Raw genomic sequence first — 23,054 nt, 5'->3', positions numbered from 1 at the left:
AACAACTGGGGTCCAAATGTATGGAGAAAAAAAATATATATATATATATTAAAGCATTAGGGAACAAGGCATTTTCCCCTTTTTTGGAGGGAGGATAAGGCTTCTTTATGAGAGGCTGGAGAGAATCTCTTTTTTGGTGAGGTCAGGCTGTCAGCACATGCGCTGTAAGTCATTGAGCTGGAATGCGCTGGCTTTACTCCCCCAGTCCTGCACACATTGTGATGATTGTTCAGGGCTGCTCCTGTACTCTCTTGCAGAAGACACACTGGATGTACACACACCGCATCTTGCCAGCAAAATGACAGTGCTCAATAAATCTTGTTCCACATGTGCAGTGTGTGAGATACAGGTCACTATATTGTCATCCCTTCCGGATACCTATTTTGAAGCCTGCATGGCCTGCATATATACATGCATATATCGAATATGTACATATTTATCAGCAGCCACAAAGGAGAGAAAGAGGGAGAGTTTGGGCCATGCATGCGCTTCACCCTGTCCTGACATCGCTAATGATGTTCAGGACAGCAGAGGATGATGTCTGATTCTCTGCCAGGCCTGTGTCTGTGTGTGTGTGCTTGTTTTGGGGGGTTGGCAGGAGAATTGTGCAACCAGGTTTTTGAGGATGCACACAGGCTCAGACTATGGTAACTCATTACAGTTTAAAGCAGGCCGGGTGACAGCATGAATCAGTCAGCATTTTCCATGCACACTGTAAGCAGGGAGCGAAATACAAAGGAGGAGGAGAAGTGAAAGAGAAGGGAGAGAGGAAATGAAGTCGGAGTGCCAAGAAATAATGTGCATCGGAAGAATTTAGCCTCGGGCATGGCGCGCTCAGCCCGTGTCGGTATCATTAGCGTATTTATAATTCAAATGTATGCCTTTAATAATTCACGCACGCTGCTTTTCAAAGAGGGGCGCGCGAGATTATGTACAGACTGATGAAAGGAGGGAACTTTTCCATCTCTCCTGAAAAGTAAATAAACGACCTCATCATGCAATGCTCTCTCATCCTTTTCCTTGGAACATTTAAGTGCATATTTGCAATTATTTCGGAGTCCTTTTCAAGTACGCGCAATGTTTATTTTGCTTTTGTATGTGGTTGATTTTTCTTTATTATTTTGTGATCGCGTTTTGCATTTTCTTGTTGATGCATCACGCGTTTGAGCGTGTTTGCGTTTGTGATATTCAACTCTAATATCGCCTATTGCTTTTTTTGTTAAATATGTTTGGTTTTCCATCGACATAAGGCTCCCGTGAGAGAATTCAAACGCGAACTCGTTCTCCTCGTGCAGTCTTTGCACGGTGGGGTTTCAAAGACAGATGCACCGCTAGGTGGGGATAGAAGGTAAAGTGACTTTGAAATTGATTGTTGCGCTGGAAAGCACAGCACACGTGAAACTGGAGCCCAGCGGCAGGTTTGTAGGACTCTCGCTGGATCTGAAGAACTAGAAGAAAAGTATCTTGCGGCTCAAACACACATCCTGACGGGTCAAGCAAAGGTCAATATTTCTGAAATTAAAACGGATTATCATCACACCAACATGGGCGAAGAACACTGACATTTAAAGGTAGTTTAAAAATCGTGTTGAAAATGTTCCTAACAAATTTATGATTTTCTTTTTAAAAAGTTACAATTAAAATACAATTAAAATAGCCTCATTACAGAAAAAAAAAACATAATTCAAATTAAGTTCTTATATTAGTTGCAAAAGCTGTTCATTTCTTTAATTGTCAATATATTTATTAAATTACCAAGATTGACATTAAAGATGACGCTTACCGTTAGTCTAAATTAAAAATAATTTATTATTATAATGCCGCATTGCAAAAAGTGCATATGGGAATTTATTTGTTACTCTCGGCGTGTGTTTGTAGAAATGCATGTAAAAATATAAACAATACTAACAAACCGTCTTATTTTTAAACCGTATTTTTCAGTGCATCCTCACAATACGCTTTCAGAAGAATGTTGAAATAAATGTCCAAATGCCAGCATTCATTCTTTTAAATGAATAAATAAACGGGGACTAATACAACAAATGAAAATAAAACATTACATTTTACATATATTACACAAGTTTAAAACTAATAGAGTGTATAAGGGGAATACTTTTTAGAATTTGGCCAAAAGTAACATTTGTTGTTCGTATCACTGTATCACCGATCAAATTATATATTTAAATAAAATTCTAAAATATATGCCAATTTTCTCTCTTTTTTTTTTCTTTTGTTAATAACCTATATAAGGCTTTTTGTTTTAAACCTTAAATAATAGCTTAAAACAACATAAACATTACAATTCTAAGTCCATTTAAATTATCAAATGCAAAACAGATTATATGCTTCTGTACACCAGTTTAGCTTGTGTTTTCATCCCGCTCGATCTCGTTTTCTTTATAGGCGTTTATATATGATGATGAGACAGTCTTGCAGAATTCCCTCAGTGTCATTTATGCGCAAAAGCGCTTGGAATAAGAGGAAGATGTACAACTGCACGGGTTTTATAGTTTCCCATTTAAAATTCATTTTTGTTCCACACATTAACAATTGTTTCTTTTAAAAAGGTATATAAATATATATATATATATATATATATATACAGCGTGAAGGTATAGCCTCACATGCAACTGAACGCATGTTTAGACAGTTTATTTCATTACTAAAGGAGAACAAGACATCTAATCTATTTATTGTAGTCATATTTATATAGCCTACTTACAAAACTAAAATGAAAAACGTAAACTTATTTAACTTCACTTTAGAAATGTAATAACTTGTATATGTGACGCGCAAGTATTGAACGACAGTTAAAAAACGAAGCAGTCAAAATTTATAGTCTGTGGTAAATATATTTGCAAAGGCTCAAATGCTGTGATGCTCAGCAATTTGTTGAAATAAGGTCCATTCCCAGTGCACTGATCTGATTTTAGCACTTTTAAAAGTAAAGACACTCCACCCCTAGTAACAAAACGCAGAGGATGGTGGTGCGTCATCCGTGCGCGTATCCAATGTGAACACTCGCTGGCAGCTCGTGGTCATTGCGCTCTTCTTTCTCTTGCTTTATGTAGAGGTGTCGAGCTGGTAACACCCACCACGCTTCCCAGGCTCAGTCATCAGGGGTTCAGTCTCTTCAAGAGGAGCCTGCTCCAAATCACCAACACAATCCCAGTCGAGGCAAAGCGTGGGTCGCAAAGAGGGACCATGAGATCCGGATAGTTTTTCCTCGCAGTGTTTGCAATGCCAGACACGAACATCCCAGAATTTGGAAAGGTTCTTCTGATTTCAGGAAGTCTGTGAGGGGTAAATTGCATTAGTTAGTCAGAAGGTTCAAGTGGAAGGAAATATTTATAACCTATATAAGGTAAACGTGTCGGAGTTTTATATGTTAAGTAGCCTATAGCCTATCCGTCCGAGTGCGTTTGGCAATACGGCCGAATTGCTCAAAAACTAAAAGTGGCTGAAAAGGAAGCGATCAGAAACTCTTCACAGGACATGCTCTATCATCTCAACGGATTACCAACAGCTCAGTCCTCTTAAACCGGATGCACAAAAGGAATTAAATCACTCAAATTGCTTCCTCGTTGGATAAGATCACAATTTGCACTTAACATCAACAGAAGCGTCATATGCTGATGGCTCAACGGGTACGTTCTCTTGCAAATCCACCGCGTAAACAGCTTAAGTCGTAAAGTTTGCTCATAGTTTGTTTTTAATATTTGTATAAACTATTAAATATTACTTTTTTTGAGTTGCCTATGATGGAGTTTCTGTCTGATGCAGTACGAAGACCTTGCCCACTATGGTGGCGGTATGGATGGAGTTGGGGTCCCGACGTCCATGTACGGGGATCCGCACGCGCCTCGGCCCCTACCGCAGGTTCACCATTTGAACCACGGGCCACCGCCACATGCCAACCAGCACTACGGGGCTCACGCACCTCACAGCATCATGCCCAGCAGCATGGGCTCGACTGTCAACGACGCACTTAAAAGAGACAAGGACCAAATTTATGGGTACTTTATTGCAGCCATGCTTAATACAATAGTTAACGCAATCTTTAATTGTTCAAAAGGCGTGCTGCATTATTGCACCGCATTTGTCAAAGCAATTATTTGTGCTTTATTACAATCAGTAAATTTATTTTCGTATACGATCTTAAAGAATAATATCTGATGGTTAAGCATATAGTAAATTAACCCGTGACATGTAAATAATGCGCTGCATATTTGAAGTTTAAAATAATACTTTATGTATATAAAAAATATATATAGAGCGCGTTTAGTCACTATCTAACCGAATGCAACTATATGTGGCCGTCAAAGCAATGCAAGTAGCAATAAAACTCCAATACTGTCATCAGAATAATTGCTCGGTTATTGATATAGTGTTTTGATCTGTAAGTTTATGCAAATATTTATGTTGAATATTGAAGGCACCCGTTATTTCCGCTTCTGGCGCTGGTGTTTGAGAAGTGCGAGCTGGCCACATGCACACCGAGAGAGCCTGGAGTCGCTGGAGGAGATGTGTGCTCATCCGATTCATTTAACGAGGACATCGCTGTGTTTGCCAAACAGGTGACTTATTGATTGAAAAAGATGTATATTATAACGGTTTAAATAAAAATTCGGTCAATATTGGTTGAAAATCTAAAACTGTTAGCCTAGTTGCGTTTGGTGTATTTGTTGAAAAAAAAAATTGTCTGAATTTTTTTACAGATTCGGGCAGAGAAGCCGTTATTTTCTTCTAATCCAGAGTTGGACAATTTGGTAAGTGTGAGATGTTTCGCGCAGATTTTGTTGCAGGTAAAGTCGCTTCAAAGCTCCATGTGAGGATTCTTTGAGGGAAAGAAAGGAAGCTTTAGTGATTTATGAGGCCGCGTTTTATCAGAGGGCGTGGGGGTCTTTGCCCTGGGCTCCCTCGAAGCATCGTCTCTAGAGGAACCTATTTACACTTCTGCTATTGTCATAACATCACAAAGCCAACACAATATCAGATGTGCCAAGTTTTTGATTCGAGTGTGATTTCTCGCGCGTATAGAATAACCAACGATGTTTGATGTTTTGATGTTTTTTTTATTAGCTTAATATTATTATTAACCCATTCTTATTATTATTATTACTATTATTATCAATATTGGCTGTTGTTAATGTTGGTATTTTTGCTCAAATACTTCATGCATTATTTTGCTCATCCCTTAGATGATACAGTCAATACAAGTATTACGATTCCATCTTTTAGAACTCGAAAAGGTATGTTAATTATTTTATTATCGTTTTGTATTAGCCTATTATAATTTTATATTGTTCGAATAACAAACAAATTCACAAACTTTTTTTTTTCCGGTTTTGAATCAGGTGCACGAGCTTTGCGACAACTTCTGCCATCGGTATATTAGCTGTTTGAAGGGCAAAATGCCTATTGACCTTGTAATTGATGAACGGGATGGATGCAAGTCCGACTTTGACGACCTCTCAGGATCCTCGACAAATATCGCAGATCACGTGAGTTTTAATTGGCTTTCTATGACATCATAAAACAGGCCAATTAAACAGTGGAGCTGTTTGTATTTGCAATACAGGCAATTTATGAAGGCGCATTAGTGAGATTTCCAAAAAAGTGAGAGCAAAAAAAGCCATTTATTTTTTAACCTTAACATTTGTAGTGCCTCAGCCATGTATTTGCCTTTTTGTCTTTTTAGCTTCCTCCATTAGTCATCTCCACAATATATTTTAGTTATAAAGAGAGAGTAAGAAAGAAAGAGGAGTAATTACTTAGTTGCATATGTTAATTTATTTAAACAACATTATCTAAATCCATTTCTCTTTGCACTGATATGACTCATTAAGGCGTTGCCCCAGGACATATCTTATTTTAGAAAAGGTCTGATGATGATGATCATGTTGATGAAGCCCGTCGTGTTGGGTGCAGGTGTTGCTAAGGGTCAGGCCCCCCCCCCCCCCCCCCCCACTCCCACTGTCCAGCCCTCTGTTATCCCTAATGATCAACGTTACATTTGCACGTGAATGTGCTATTGTCTTTGAACTGATTGGATTGTTATTGTCAAGCAGGAGGGGAGTCTTTTTTTCACTCAGAGACCAACAGTGTGTTCTTTACAGTTGTGCTTCCTATTATCAACGCACCACCCCTTGTCACAGGAACAAAACCACAGAATTAAGAAGAACAGAGCTTTACATTCTGCTTAGTTCTGTTCCAGGTCAAAATGGGAGAGAGAGGTTTTCTCTATATTAAAAATACAGAATAAATCAGCCGCTTAGAACACTTAAACACCCATAATAGTTCCTACATTAGTCCTTCTATTTTCCATCATGTAAAACGTTAGATGACTTTCCCCATCCATGCACTAGATCTGAAGGCCTAACCGTCATACCTTCACTTGGTCAGCTGAAATTTATTTGATGAATATGTACCTTTGTACACTTGATGATAACTGTAATATTTTATTGACGCTCCTGTAATGTCTTATCGATTTACAAGTGTGCCGTGTGACACAAAACAATTTGAATTAGGTGATGAAGGGAGACAGTGGCCTTCTGAAACGTTATTAACAGCACACGCACACACCTAAACACACAAAACCACAGACTGCTTTTGTGTGTCCTAATGAGAAAACAGTGAAGGGTCTTATTCACACAGCTTTATTGTTGTAAGAGCTTATTCTGGCCTTTCTTAGAGCTCTTTAGCTGATCACCATCAGGCAAACAGCTGACGCTAAGGGCCTGAAGAGGAACGGCTGCTGTTTGCCTTCATGTTGAGCCTGTCTAAGTGCTTTGTACCCTGTTCTGGATAAAAAGGGGACGCCGCTGGTTTCTTGTAAGCATTTACGGTCGGACATCAGGAGAAGCAGTTACCCTGGTTGAGGGTCCATATAGGTCTAGTGTTCGGAAAAGTATTCCTAATTTGTCTGGATTGTGCGTTTTTGCTATCTTTAATTTAATCAGACTAATATTTCAGTACAGACATGGTAACTAGATGTTAAAAACTTGCTGATTTAAAAAAGCATGTGTATGTGATAGCATTACTAATGTGGGCTTCTTTTCTCACCCTTCGATCTCTGGATGTGCATGCACCTGAACCTCAGAATCCAGCGTCCTGGAGAGACATGGACGACGCTCACTCTACTCCCTCAGTCGGCACCCCAGGACCCTCCAGCGGGGGACATGCCTCTCAGAGCGGAGACAACAGCAGCGAACTAGGTATTTGCTATTACATCATAATATGCATTGTTAAAAACGGTTTATGCTGTCATCTTAATTTGTAATCCAGGCTTCAAGTAGTATTTTCTCTTGAGGTTGGATTTTAAATTATGTGTATACATAAGGGTAACCTAAAAATGCTGACATCTGAATCAACCTAAAACATAATATGTTTTGTTGAAAAGACTAGCACTGTCATATTTTTGCTGTCATCTTAACTCATTTAAATTATGTTTATAAATTATATACTGAAAAAATGCCTAAACATTTTAATTGGTTTTATTCAAGTCAAAAGAGTTATTAAATATCACTGAATTTATAAAAAAAAAAAAAAACAGGTTAGACAGCTAACAATTACAGGTTGCCACTATATTGTACATATTCTCTGTAGTATTTTGCAGAATTTAATCTTTTAAATTCATATTTTTTAATGCCTATGGGTGTAAACAGTGTTTGCTAATCAAAGTCATGTGTCATTGTTCGTCTCATCATTGTGATGGTTCGCTGAGCTGGTTTTACGATTTTCCTGTGGACACAATAGGTGTTTAATGTTCTTGAAAGGTTAAGGGTCTAATTTAATTTACCGGATCTTCCATTTGCATGTCACTTTTTTTTTTCCTTAATTTATATTGCGACCTGCCACTCCATATTTATTGTCCTTTAACGCTGTTTACCTTTTGGGGGAATTTTTATTTAATTATTTTTTTTCTGTTTTTGGTATAATTGCTTCACTTAAAATAGCCTTCAGGGTTTCTCACCTCCTTTTAACCATCGGACATCAATAGCCTGACCATTATGCAGCACAATAGCAGGATGTTCTGCAAGACAAGAGAAACCAGAACCAAAATCCAGCGACCAGATTGTTATTCTTTGACAATTCAGCCTCAGTGTGAAAGACATCTTTAAAATGTTTGGCATAGCAGCAATGCCAGTAGTGTTTCTGCAGTGCTAGTCAGTATAAAAGAGAAAAAAGCATCAGGGTGGCGGCATTTTCCCCACACCAGGCTTTTTTTTAAACAACAGTGGGGGGACATCCAAGACCCACGGCCTTTTGACCCCAAAGAGCATGCATTGAAGAAGGGGAAGAGGAATGACCCCTGCCGGCCTGAAGGACAGAGCACTTCAAATACTGCTCACAATAGAGGGTTGATATCTGGGGTGATCAGAGGCAGAGCTTGGGTTAGGATCAGGGACATCTACCTGCTGCTCCTCCAGGAGCCACTTTGGATCGGTGTTCCTCCCTTTATCATTCAAGAGATCGGTAAAGCAAACACCTTTTCCATTACAAGTGAACAGGGGGTGTTACGTCAGTCACCCAAACTCGAGTCCAAAGGATTACTGGGGCTCTTCAAAGCACCTGTCTCTTGTAGGGGGGTGCCTTTGTTGCTTGCACATCAGTAGAAGTTGCTCTTGTTTAGAAACTTTCATGCTAGGTTAAGAAGAAAAGAGGGGTGCTCCGAATGTTTTTAAGAACTGCTGACTCACCTCAGGGTGAGTTTGGGATGGTCGTGGGGGTTTTTCCACAGCTATCCTAAACATGTGCATGTTGGTGGGAATGCAGAGCCTAGGAATGTCCATCACAAAGGCAGAAAGGGAACAAAGGGAAGCTGCAGGACGTTCTAGGCCAGTGTTCACCTCGAAGGCTGCTGAAAGACACAGGCTGAGACAGGATGTTTACATCTATATCTGAACCTTCAGTGGAGGTTAAATCCCAGCATGAAGCAGAGTGGACCAACAACAAGTGTCAAGAGCCAATGCCTCTGCGTTTTAGCCGTCAATACCATCCAACTGTGGTCCAATCCCGTGGTCCTCCAGATCATATCATGGCCACGGGGGACAAGAGGATAAGAGCATCTAATCAATATGCTTTAAGTGAAACGATTAGCGAGAACAAAATCATCTGCGTTCGTCCAGTAATTATCCAGTCTGTTGCGTCCAGTAGTCAGAATTATGGCCCCTTTGGAGAAGTATAGTTCGTGATAGATTGAGGTCATGGTGAGCTCATTAAGCAAGCAAACAGGATTTATTCTGTGATGCGTGCGGGGTGGCAGTCATCAGACCCGGCTAGTTTGCGCCGGGCCCCTTTGTCTCCAGGACATTCATCTATCTCCAGTTCATCTAATTATCAGCATCAGAACAACGCAGAGCGTTTTAGCTTTGGATCTTGTCATCTCTCAGATGCTCAAGGTACCGTGATGTGACACGGATGCTGTCAGGGTCGGCTTGAAGGATGTGGGAAACCGGTCGAAAAATTGGACTTGTTTTATATGCATATCTCCGCAGAACCCCTTCAGAAGTTTTGCTTTATACGTATGAGGGAAAGTAAAAAAAAAGGAAACTAGAAGCCTCTTCTTCTCTATGTCTTAGGGTGCTGTTTTTCCCTAAACAGCCCGAGGGCTTACTCCAGCCTTCCTCCAGGCTGCTCTGGCCCCCCTCTGTGCTGCGCGTGCAGACTCCGGGTTCGAGGAGTGAGGTAGGGCTTAGGGAGCTACAGAGAGCAGCAGCCTTTAAGGAGAGTGCAGTCACACAGGCCGCATGGGCCAAGTTGCCAGGGAACAGTCAGAAGCGATTAGCGTCGGGTTGGATCAGCCCTGCGGCCTTGGTTTTCTGGAACAGGAGGAGAGAGGCTCAAGGAGAAGGGGGAGTATGAGTCTTCCTTAGATGTAAGGATCTCGCCCAGCTCTCTTTATCTATCATTTTGCCCTTTTCTTTTCTTTTCTTTTCTTTTCTTTTCTTTTCTTTTCTTTTCTTTTCTTTTCTTTTCTTTTCTTTTCTTTTCTTTTCCTTTCCTTTCCTTTCCTTTATTATCTTACTCTAGTTTCACCTTTCACTTTTTTTCCCTAAAAGTCAGTTTTTATACTTTTTTTGTTTCTAGCACATATTACATATTTTATATTTATAAATTGAAAACTTGTTTATTTTTTTTCTTATTTCCTACATTTCCTTTTATATTGTTTCATTTCAGTTTTACTTTCTTTTCTTTATTGTTTTACTTTTTTAATTCATGTGTTACATTCAATTCTTTTGTTGAAATATGATTTTCATAAACACAAGGAAAACATCACATCACATATTTACACATTATTGTTCCATTTTATAGTTATCTTTTTCTCTTTTTGATATTTGATTTTCATTAACACACTTAAAACATCTATTTTATTTTATTTTCTAATTTATTAGAATATTAATTTTCATGTTTATGATTTTTCTTCCCTTTTAAATCGTTCCTAATATAAAATATCACAAAGTATAGAACTAAATAGTGTATTACTAAATATTATCAAGTGTTGTTAATTTTTTTTTTTTTGCTATTTGAATTTGATACAAACTGAAAACCTCACTTTGTTTATGTTTTGATTTGATTTGATTTTATTTGATTTTTCTTTTCTTAGTTCTGATATTTTTTTCTTTTTAAATTGTTCCAAATTAATAGTCTCACTAACATTTTTATATTTGACTTCATAAAATTATTTTTTATTTCATTTTATTTTATTTTCTCTTTATTGTTTATACTTTTTCTTTCCCTTTCAGAACATAATACTTTCTATAAATAATTTTTCTTCATATTCACAATAAACCCTTTCCTCTCTGAGGCAGTTAAGTCGGTGGTGAACATACAAACTCCTGAAAGCATAATGAGAAGAAACAGCAGTCTGTGTTGTGTAGAGACAGACAGTGTGAGACCACTGCCCTGCCCTTGACTTGCATTTTGATTACGGCATTATTCAGCCAGCCTGAAGTCCATCTACCACCCCCCTTCTTATATTCAAATGTCATTATTCATTAACTGAAATATTAATGCATGAATATGGCGCATACAGTCGCCTTTGATTGATGCATCCCCAAAAACAAGGAGACACAGCAGGGCCAATCTTAAGAGAAGTAGGGTTCCTGTCCCGCCTCCGGGGAGGAGTCCCTCAGATACATTATTCACACACCCTCCGGGCAGGCTTTCAAGGCATCTCTACCCTCAGGGCAAGAAAAATAAGCATGACTGTTAAAAGTAAATCATCTTGCCTGATGCACAGTTAATGGAAGCGGGAGAGAGGGATGGAAAGAAAGAAAGAGAAAGGAGGGTGGGGAGGAGGACAAGACGGAAACCTTAGTTTAAAAGCGGCCTCCTGCCTGGCTCTGATCTTAAACTAGATTGGATGGTAATGGAATGAAAGCAGGCTTGATGTTATCAGAGAGCTCACAGTTCAAGAAACATTGTTTATTAAGCATCGATTGATCTTACAGTATAATGCTTTATTCACTTCATGTCGGAATTACCGTAATTACGAGTTTTCGAATAGTAAAAAGAAAACATGTATTATCAAACTCTCATTTACAAGTTGGAAACTAGGATTTTTATGAATGCTTCGACTTCTCTCATTTGACAATGTAAAATAAATAAAAATCGTTAAACGTTAATAAAAGCAGTTAAGCAATCACTTCAGCACATATTTTGTTTTGATATTAAATTTTATTATAACGAGTATTTATTTATTTATTTATTTTAAATAGGTGCAAATAGGTGATGTATATTATATACATATTTACATACAGTTATTTATGCAATTACATATTAACATTTTACACCTATATATTTATTTATTATAATATAAATAAATATGAAATAAATATAATAAATGCATTTTAGGTGTATATATATATATATATATATATATAGACACACACAAAATTGAGCATTCAGTCCTATAGCGCAAATTATATATAGTGCTAACAACATTGTGGTCAAAGGTTTGATTCAGAGATTGCATGAGCTTCAGTAAATAACTAAAATAAGCTTTTAATCATATTATGTGTATGTTTAGAACAGGCGTTTGGAAAGAAAACGATGACTGTATTTAGCTGCAGTGTTTGTACGTGGCCACTAACTAAACTTAGTTACGTCTTGCAGTGAGGCTGTAAGCGGTAAATTAGCGGTTTAGCATCATACGTTCTGTCCCTGCACTGTATACCAGTTACTAACTTCTAAAGTCTAACACGGTTTTCTCAACAATCGCTAACAGGCTTTGCTTTATTTATGTTTTCAACAAGTTTTTTCGACTTTTATTTTGAGTGCTAATTCAGATCAGATATTCTCTTTGCAGTGCCGAGTCTCCATTCCCCATTCAAGCATAGAGCCTGGACATTCATTACCCCTTGTCAAAGACAGAACTCACATTGAATTAATAGCACTGGGGTTGGTGCAGAGCTTTCCTCAAGATTTCTGACATTGAGACAGCGAGAGAGAGCGGGAGAGATCTCGCTCCGTTGATTAGCGTTCCCTCTCACTGCATGGATACTCCTGCTCGCCGCGGTCCTTGTGTTACTGTTGCTAATCAAAACAAGCCCCCCTGCGTGGCTCTTTCACATCGTGTTTGTGAGTGGTACTAGTGATCGGTCTGAATAAACAACTGAAGGTGATGTTTTATCTCATTAAAGTGACTTTCTTCTTTTGCTTTCTCTCTTTCGCCCTGCTTTCACGCTGTTGTTTATCAGGAGATGGCTTGGATAACAGCTTGGCATCTCCGGGAACAGGGGACGAGGACGACCAAGACAAAAAACGGCAGAAGAAGAGAGGAATTTTCCCCAAAGTGGCGACCAACATTATGCGGGCGTGGCTCTTCCAGCATCTCACGGTAAGATGCTCTCAGATCTTCCGCTCGGAAGTTGGAAGTCTTTGGAAAACGGGCCAGAGTGTCCAACCACGTCTCTTGGTGAATTAGTTCAATTCCACTGTTCTCAGCTCAGCGACCTGCATCCAAACTGCATTAAAACTAGCAGGGTGTGTTATTATCTGTCTCTCGGCCCTCCCATGTATTTCGCTTGTCAAAACCAAGGGCCCTATTCGCCCAGGGGTTGAGTACGTTTCCCCAGAACTTGCTGGTTTTGGGTTGATTTGTGGCGTTCTCAACCTCCTCGAATTTCGACACATTTACACTTGTCCACCTCCTCAAATTCCCACCATTCTCTAGCATCTTCCTGTTTTCCATTCTCTTTCAGAATTCCAGCACTTTCTAAGGGCTACACAGGTCCTGTACACATAGTAATCCTTTCCCTTTTACCCACCTTTAGAGTTTAGAGATAAAAAAGGAGCGCCTAATTGAATTATCCTCTCTCTGTTCCCAGCTTCTTTTCAGAGCGATTTGTGAAGCAAAAGTGTTTCCCATTGCAGGATGTGTCCTCTGACGAAAAAAAAGTGTTAGAGGGGACTTTGGCCTCTGAATGGCCCCCATTGCAACACCCAAGCGATCATGCATTCATTTGGGGTCGGGCTGAATGAAAGCTGCAGGATTACGTTTTGTCGGGTTCTACTTTGAGCCAGTGTGCGACGTTTGAGATGGGGGGGCTCTTACATATGGTCTAAGCCTCCATCTTTTGTGACCTATTCAGTGGTCCGCGATAAAGACCCCCTGTGCTGCCAATCTTAAAGAAAGGTGGAACATTAAGATTCAGTGGAACATTACAGTTATAACTGTTAGTTGCACTGGGACGAGATAGAGAGATCTCCTTTGGCATGCAAATGGGGTTGAGGAGGGGGCTTCTTAACAGACATAAGTGGAATTAGTGCAAATATGAGTGATTCTTTGAAAGCGAGCTTGCTTCAATCTTTTGAACACGTAGGTTCCTCACTAAACTTTAGTGAACAATCGCAGCGCAACCTGCTGAGAGCTTTGTGATAAGAGTTTAGAGATGGATCTCAGAGCACAGCTCGCAGTCGACCGTCACTGGGTTGTGTAGAAAAGGGGCAGAGCTTACAGTCATTCATCAGCACAATGACAGCTAGAAAGCCAGGAGGTGAGCAGGGAAATCTCCGTCAGTGTGTGAGAGAGAGGGAACGAGTCATGTAACAGGACTCATCCCTCACCACTGACCACGGGAGGTGAGGCCGTGACAGCGCCAAAATTGGTGCAAACCCACGATCCTGCGCTGTCTATACATTCACCCCTGCCTGCCATCTGCTGCCCTCCCTCTGCACTCACAGTGAGAGCAAGAGGATCAGGGGCCAGGGGCCACCGCGGGGCCACCAAGGGCCAAGCCCTATTCAACCCTAAACAAAACTCTCCATTGTCTCTCTTTCACACCCACTCGATCATTTGTCAAGTAATGTCAAATAATGTCAAACAAAACCACGAGCACTCAGCCAATGAGACGCAGGGAAATTCTCGAACTCGGGGCTGCATATGGGAAGTCTATCATACATAATGATGTAATTTCCTGAAAGAGTCATATGGGATCCACGTTTTTGCCCGCAGTCTCACATGGGGCGTGTAGACTTGATGCTTGAGGTCATTAGTCATTTAAACAGATTTGTTTTTAAGAAAAAGTCAGGTCATCTTAATTTGCTTTATTGATGCAGACTGCGAGGAGAAATACATAACTGTAAAAAATGAAGACATTTGCATGTTCCATTCATTATCGCTTTATGGATCAGTGTTACAGTGATCAGCAGTGTTATTAACTGCAGATGTTTTTTACATTTTAATATAATTTTTCTTGTTGATTCTGTCTTGCAGCACCCCTACCCATCCGAAGAGCAGAAGAAGCAGCTAGCGCAGGACACAGGCCTCACCATCTTACAAGTGAATAACTGGTGAGTAACCTTTGACCTTTGACTTTTGACTTGCCAGCTTGACCTCTCAGCACTTAGAAGTCAGGGTTAGGGATCTCTGTAACATTACCATTTCAAGTCCGGTGATCCTGATTTCTCACACTATTATTAGACGCTGTTCAAAGCCCCAATGAGACAAATAAAAGTAAGAATAGAAGCAATGATGAGGTTTGCCCAGTGTCTCAGAGGGACTTTTAGAAAAGATGTCAAATGTTATGTTGGAGAATGCTGTTCGGTCACCAGAGTTCTCCTGAACGCTTATTCATTTTGTAACCATCGTGTTTGTTTGTTATTGGATTACACAAAAATGTGACACTCTCATTCTCTCATCTTTAGAATGTGAATGTATGATATGGAGGATTACAGATTGAAAGGACCTTTTCTGTATATTTGGTTTGAATTTATTTTGATAGCAAAATTCCATATGGCTTCAAATCAACAATATTCTTAAGCAGACAATTGGTATCTATTATCATTGCCAATATAAATCGTAATAATCTCAAATCTCAAGTTTTAAATTTAAGTTTAAATTTACGTTTTAAGTTGCAAATCTAAATTTACGTGACATTTGCATCAATCATTTGTTTAATTCTGTATGCATTTTAAACCATAGAACTTAGATACTTAGACATACTTTCATAATAAAATTTTAATTTTTGATAGCATACTCAAAATATCTCTGCCTAAATACATCAGAAGAATTTTGACTTTAATATATATATATATATATATATATATATATATATATATATATATATATATATATATATATATATATATATATTACTTTGTTTTTAGAATTAAGTTTTACATTTAGTTTTTTTTTTTCATGACATTTCAATATTAAGTTTTAATTCTGTACGCATTTACACCACACAATTCAGAAAATGTTATTATGTTTACTTAATTTATAACATATACTGTCATATTAACATTCATTTTGGATAACATACACTACTACAATCAACACTATTCTTTAGCAGACAACTTTGATATCTATAAACATTGCCAGTAAACATCAGAAATGTTTTACTTTACAATACATTTTTGAGCCGGTTGTAATTTTTATATTAGCTTTGTTTTCAAATTATTTTAACATATGCTATCATGTGTTTACTGCAACAAAATAAGGTATTCACAAACATTTGGCTAAGACTCATTGTCTATGAGTAATTCCTTCCCCCAGTGCATGTCAGGGGCATTTCCTACCTCTCAGTTACGGGCTGCTGAAGCATATTAGTGTCTGAAAAGCAGTTAGGCTAATCATACCCTGAGGCTACTAGGCCAATGCTATATCAATTGAATATTTATTGAGCAATGACCCCTTTACTTGATTCGCTAATATATTGCAGCAAGAAGCACAATTAAAGCAAGTCTTAAAAACAGGGGTTATCTTTAGACTGCTGAGAAAAGGAAAAATACACCACAAATCAAATAAAACTATGTTTTTATTGTCTGCTACTCTAAAATTCACCGTTAAAACGGAAAGTTTCTCGCACACAATTTGTAAAAGGTGTTAAAATCTCTTTATTAACAAAACCTCTGCTTGTTTACATTATAAATTAGACTATTGCTTTGGTCTGGCGCTAAAACAGTACATTAGCTTTTTTGTGGACTCCTGACAGGTCCATTAACCCAAAAGCCCAGGAGAAATCGCACTGCATTAAGGGATATTTTGCAGTAAATCATAGCAAAAAGCTCACAGTAGTAAAAGTCCAGAGTGTTTAAATAAGAGTAAAATATACTGTGGGCGGTCAGTAATATAAATAGATTAATAAATGTGTTTGCTGTCTTCTCTTTGACAGGTTTATCAATGCTCGAAGAAGAATCGTGCAACCCATGATTGATCAGTCTAACAGAGCAGGTAAAGTGATGGCTTATTTTAAACCATCTTTACAATCACAATTTGTGCATATATCACATATATGTTGTGTTTTTGTGTGTTTAGTAAGTCAAGGAACCGCTTACAGCCCTGATGGTCAGCCTATGGCCGGCTTTGTGCTTGACGGCCAACAACACATGGGTCTCCGACCTGGCGGTAAGTTGCACTTTGATAATAATAATTGCACGTTAGTCATTTTTAGTGCTGTTATAAAAATGTTGAAAGCATTTGCATGTGTTTTATTGTTCTTTATTTTCTGTCTCCGTCTCGCAGGTCCCATGGGAGGAATGGGTATGAACATGGGTATGGATGGACAGTGGCACTACATGTAAACGCCTCCCCGCTTCCCAAACCATAAACGTAAGGAAACGCTTTGGTACTTAGAACATCCCCTCTCTTTCTCCTTTCACTCGGTGTGTGAAATCTGATTATGGTGGCAATTCTCTCTCCGACGACCCCCCCCCCCCCCCCCACACACACACACACACACACACACACACACACGCACGCACACGCACTTTCTTTCCCCGGCTCTATCTTCGCTGCCTGTCTCTGACAGTCCACAAATCAAGACGTATCGCTCGCCGGGGGCGGCCTGGCATGGAGAATTTTATTTAATACCCACACTGTGCTGCCCAATGAGCCCCTCCATAATGACACTTACCTTGATTAATAGAGCTCTTTATATGTAAATAGGCACCGCATCCAGTTCTCCAATCGTGCCAACACAGCCCTTTCCTCTCAAATAACAACCTCATCCTCTGCTAATGAAGGGAGAGGAGTGGGGAGGTGAGCGGAGGTTAACACCCCCCACCGAAGCCTCAGACACATAGAGATATCAGGAGCTCCGGCTTGCAAGATACACGCAGACTAAATAATTTCCAGACTATTTAATCCTACCTTTTTTTGATTGAATTATCATCGAGTCGTTACTGTAATTGCGTCATTTAGAGGAATGTTTCCCCGTCCTTAATTCACTCTGGTTAAACACCATATGCTAGTGGATCGTTGGGATCATTATGAAGATCTGTTTTCCTGTGTAAAGCGGATAGAGACACATTTATGATTTTAGAGGCAGGTGTGTGTTTTTTTTCAAAGAAATATTTTGAATTGAGTACAAGTTAACTTTAATCGACAGCATTTATGGTTGATAATCACAAAAAAAAAATCTATTTCTTTAAATATAAATACAAATAAAGGAAAAATTGAGGATACAGTAAGGCATTTATACACTCTTAAAAATGAAGGTCCTTTATTTGAATTAATGGTTCCATAAAGAACTTCGTCACTGAATCTTTACATTGCATAACAGGTTCAGTGAGGGTTCTTTAGATTAAAAAGGTGGTTATTTTAGGAAGCAAAATGTTTCCAAAATGGCATCACAGTGAACCCGCCCACCACCACCTCTTTTAGCAACCTTTATTATGAATTTGCCCATTTTTTGGAGAATTTAAAAACTGAAATAATTTCATAAAAGCACTTAAATTGATTTTTTTTGTTAAAAAAATATATATTACTATTATTTTAGCTGTAAATCAATTTTAAATAGTCATTTTTAAGGGTTGTTTTAGGGTTTTAGACATTACATGTTGACACTTAATGGTAAAATTTACTCAGAAAAGGTTATTATCAATTTGTTCAAATTAAAATCAAATTAACATGCTTTGTCTTTATCTTGTGGCTATACACTTTTTTTATTTTCATTGGACTTTATTGGAGTGTGTTTTACAAAAACATACTATTTCAGTCTTTCTACTTCAAATTTTCATATTTAATTCAATATGTAAAATTTTTTGAAAATAGTTTCTACACTATATTTGTTTTTGTTTTTTTGCAGTGTACAGCTGAAAAGTAAAAAAAAAAGTATTTTAGCATTCACAGATTCACATCTATTGCAAGTGCCTTACTGTCACCCAGATTTGTGCTTATTTAAAAAACAAATAGGGACATAATTAAATACTTTTTTTCTGATAATCAACATATTCCTTTAATGCTTTCACAATGTGGGTGTTAGTGAATAAATCTCTTAATATTGTATTTTTCACTCTGTGTTTTAGGTTTTGATGGTGGCCTCAGGAATAGTCCCAGTGCTGGCCAGAAGCATGAGGAGTCACGTCACATTCACAAGCCCCTGTCCGATCACCTCCTGTCTTCACGAGACCTCCCAAATCTCTCACGGACCCCTCATTATCTGGCCATCATATCTCCAGCCAAAGGCCTGTCTGCAGGAGCACCAACATTACAAAAACAGACTTGAAGCATTTGTGCCAAAAGAGAGACTTCTGAAAAGACAATTGGAGATCTTTTCTTTTTAAATTATTTATTTATTCTTGTTATACCGTCAAGAAGCACGGGGACCACACCATTTGTGCACTTTTGCCCAACCATAGAGTGGCCACCCCAGACGCAAATATTCCATACCTCCTCATGCACAAGTGCACACACGCTCATATTAAACGCAATTAACGGTGGAATATAGTAAAAGATGATAAAAGCCCTCAAGAACTGAAATGTGAGTGTATGATGATTTTTTTTTCTTTTGGGAAATATTCTGTTTCGGTTTGTGTCATTAACTAGTTTTTAGACCTTTGCATTTATGATTCTACAAAGTTTGATGGAAATGAAACCACTTGATGGGATCATTATGGCACACATCTGACACAAATCCCAGTATGTGAAACCACAAAGTCTTCCCCACATGAGATGTTTTGAAAAGCATCGCTTTGGAAATGAGTTGTGCGTTTATTTGTCGTTTTGGAGAGCAACAGTGCTCTTGTAAGGCTAAATATGCCTGGAGGAGTTTTTAAACCACTAGAGATGTTCCATTGTACATAATTATGTAAATGTTATTTGTAAAACACATCAATGTCAAATAGGCATTCAGTCGAGATGGGATATTGTTGTACATTTTGGTCCGTTCTCACTCTTGCTTTTCTCTATGGAAAAAGTCGATTATATGTTTGTTGATGTACTGATAAGTTTGATCGATCCTCCCGCTCTGTCCATTTTCCTTTTAGGAGTCTTTTAAAGCAGTACAGTATTTCTACACAGTCAAAAGTCGAATTCTTGTAATAAATGCTTCATTTTCAAAATGTTAAATCTCTTGCTTTGAATGTTATTTCTTGTTATTTGTTCTTGTTATTTTTTGAATCGATGACGCGATATGCAGTTAAAATTAATGTTGGCTGTATATAACATTTTTTATTGTGCACATAAAATGCAACAGTGCTACAACGTGTTTATATAGGCTAATCATTAAATAACGTGTCCGTTTAAAAGAAAAATGAAACGCGAACGAGTCATCTCAAAAATGACTTTAGATAAATATCAGACGTGTGCATCAAACAATTATAAAATAAATCACTACAGGCTACAAAACTGAGAATTTTAATACTGTATAAATAGGCATACGAAATAATTTCATAACTGTACTCTACTCCCTAAAACCAAGAAGGTATTAAAATTTGTGTAGAGCTCTATTGTAAAACGTTTGTGGCAATATGTGCAGAAATAAATCACATTAATTCAATATTTCCAAATCAGGCGGCTGTACCGCGTGTAATTTTTCAGAAACACAAGCCCCGCGCACTTCTTCATCTCCAGCATCTTTAAAACGCAATTTCGCGGTGACATTTTCAAATGGTTTTTCTCATGCTGTTTGATATCTTAGCTAAGCCTGCTCCTGCTTTTTTCGACCTCCAGTTTGTGTTGCTCTAGCCTGCAGTACTGGTGAGAAAATGCTGTAGTTTGGTGGTCATTTATCAATGTCAGCGGCGTAACGATCTCACTGCAGTATTGATGAGGAGAATTACGCAGCTGGAGGAGAAGCCACAGGCACAACAATACCTGCAATAACGCGACGCCCAATGCCCTTGCGTTTCATCTCATTCCTTTCGATAATGGAATTATTTTAATAAGACCTTCCAATCTGTTTTGTTTCTCCTTCTGTTTATGTCGACTGCTTAACGTATCCACATATAGGCTACTTGTTTGGAAATAAAAGGCTAGTTTTAGTGCACAATTCGTTCAAGACGCCATAAAATAGCCTGTGTGTACAGGAAGGCTACTTCTGTTAGAAAATACGGACGGAACATGTGGCGACTGGGTATTATAAAATGGGTTTCACCTCATAAAACATCTTACATTTTTATTAAACCAAACATTGAATTGTTCTTGCTGTTTTAAATCATAGGCTATTATAAGCTGCTTATAAAAATGTTTTTCTATGTTTTATAGAAATACTGGAATTCCAACATAGGCTAGTTGAGAAAAAGATTAAGCTTATGTGTTTCTGTAAAATAAATAAAAGTTTACATCTGGAATATAAACACGTTTAAAGCTGCATTATTGTCTCGAGCACAGCCAGTGTTGATACAGATAACTCAAAATGCTGAGTGTGTTTATCTTGGTCAGAGATAAATTCGTTGTGAAAGCTGCCGGAAACAAGAGCGCAGTTTAATGAAATATGGGTCATCCTTCAAACACTGAGTATAATGTAAAAAGATACAACTTAACAATCCACACCCAGCTAATAATATTTATTTACTCTGCGGCGTAAAAGAAGACGCCGAAAATGTCTTGCACTGAACCTGCCTAAAAATACGAAACGGACTTAATATAAGTAAATTAATAAATATGCCTTAATAATATGTAGGCATTGTATATATGTGTGTGTGTGTGTGTGTAGGCTATATATATATATATATATATATATATAGGCATACTTTTTGTGGGCTTTTTCATTTTTTCTATTTACTAGAACACAATATTTTCTCTTCTTTATTTTGGCTCACAGATTTGTGGAGATTTTCTTGGGTTTTCCTCTCTGGCTGGTTTCCCTCAGCATTGATTTGGAACCATGTCCTGCTGTAAAATCTGAACTGAAGTGAATGTTATGACTGAAACAAAAGCGATGGTCTCTAATGGTGTGTCATCGCGCCATAAATGTAATCACAACTGGTGCAACTAGGTGCAATAACATCTTAAATCATGAAATCACAGTCTATAACTGAATTATGGCAATAATCATTTTACGAATCAGCTTGTCATGGCAGCAGCAATTTCGTACACCCCTACTCAATTCAGCAATAGTTTACATCTCGCTTTGACTACAGCCAAGGACTTGTCCGGACCCGCTGAATTTAACATGTCAAACACAATTTCTATTGTGTATATGTCCTCTCTCTGGATTTCTTGAGTGGTCGTGGTGAGAACCTGGTCCACGTGAGGAGATGTTTATCCCCTGGTTACAGAACAGTCAGAAGGATTGGTGTTTAAATTTGAAGCCAAAGGAAATTAGGTGGGGAGGCCTCTCTTCAGCTTTATTTACAGCAGCGCGTGTGCCAAGAGGTCAGGGGTCAAAGTTGAGAACGAGGCCAACGGGAGAGCTATCTTGCTCCTAACACTGATTGTTCCACATGCCTGGAGTTCTGTGCATTCTCTCTTTCAAGTCCCGGGAAGCTGATCAACGTTAAACCGCTCCCTATAAGATGAGCAAAAGCAGGTCTTCTAATGTTCAAGAAGGAAAACAGACTAAGCTTTTGCTGATTGAAGGATGTAAACCAAGTGACAAATGGCTAAATAACATCAAAGCATCATTCAAATTATGTCATCTATGATGTCCACCAATCAGAACCCTCCATTAAATGCATTACACAATGGTAAGTGTGCCATAAAGTGAAGTGTGCCCCAGAAAAAAAATGTCAGTTTCAGGATTGCACGCTACAGAGGGTGGAGCTGAAGGATTTTCACTTTTATTAAGATCAGAGGGAACTCAATTCGGACAGTCGTTCTGGACAGTGGACCTCAACCATCAGCCAGATGCGCTGGAATTAAAGTGACACATGTCGGTCCAGGTTTTTTCACCTGACAACTTTATTTCCACTTTTCTTTCTTGGATCTGACAGCCTCACACACTGTAGTTAGTGTCTGTTGTGCTTTTAATTCAGCCATTTCTGTGTTTATTTTGAGATTTCTTTTGTTCTAGTGTAAATTATTTCAAAAATAGGTTAGGTTGTCCTTGTTGCAACTAACATTTTCTGTTTTAGCATGCACACTATATATACACACACTATATATGACTACGACAGTAAAGGCATTTAAAATGTTCAAATAAAAAGATTTATATTGCAAATAAATGCGGTTCTTCTGAACTCCCTATTCATTAAATAATCCTGAAGAAAGAGAGAGAGAGAGAGAGACATGTATTGTGGTTTCCAAAAAGATAATAAGCTGCACAGTTGTTTCCAACATTAATAATAATACGAAATGTTTCTTGAGTCACAAATCAGCATATCAGAATGATTTCTGAAGGATCATGTAACACTGAAGTCTAGAGTAATGATGCTAAAAATGT

General features: G+C 38.3%; 1 protein-coding gene across 1 annotated transcript; it reads left to right on the top strand.

Annotated features, from left to right (window-relative positions):
* Positions 1 to 1,388: 1,388 nt before the first annotated feature.
* On the top strand, positions 1,389 to 19,795 carry LOC306879893 (homeobox protein Meis2-like). Its single transcript, XM_079433126.1, has 14 exons — positions 1,389 to 1,571; positions 3,072 to 3,647; positions 3,784 to 4,016; positions 4,436 to 4,577; positions 4,719 to 4,769; positions 5,202 to 5,252; positions 5,358 to 5,504; positions 7,103 to 7,217; positions 12,705 to 12,844; positions 14,723 to 14,799; positions 16,623 to 16,681; positions 16,766 to 16,855; positions 16,973 to 17,059; positions 18,757 to 19,795. The coding sequence occupies exons 2-13, from the start codon at positions 3,630 to 3,632 to the stop codon at positions 17,029 to 17,031; spliced, it is 1,182 nt and encodes a 393-aa protein (XP_079289252.1). The 5' UTR covers positions 1,389 to 1,571; positions 3,072 to 3,629; the 3' UTR covers positions 17,032 to 17,059; positions 18,757 to 19,795.
* Positions 19,796 to 23,054: the final 3,259 nt, after the last annotated feature.

The sequence above is a fragment of the Barbus barbus genome, assembly GCF_936440315.1.
Source record: "Barbus barbus genome assembly, chromosome: 14".
NCBI classification, from domain to species: domain Eukaryota; kingdom Metazoa; phylum Chordata; class Actinopteri; order Cypriniformes; family Cyprinidae; genus Barbus; species Barbus barbus.
The sequence above is the reverse complement of the archived record's forward strand: the minus strand, read 5'-3'. Positions and strand labels throughout refer to the sequence as shown.

Coding starts and splice junctions, on each gene's coding strand:
- LOC306879893 (XM_079433126.1), top strand. Junction 7,218..12,704: donor AGACAACAGCAGCGAACTAG/GTATTTGCTATT, acceptor GTTGTTTATCAG/GAGATGGCTTGGATAACAGC. Junction 16,682..16,765: donor TGATCAGTCTAACAGAGCAG/GTAAAGTGATGG, acceptor TTGTGTGTTTAG/TAAGTCAAGGAACCGCTTAC.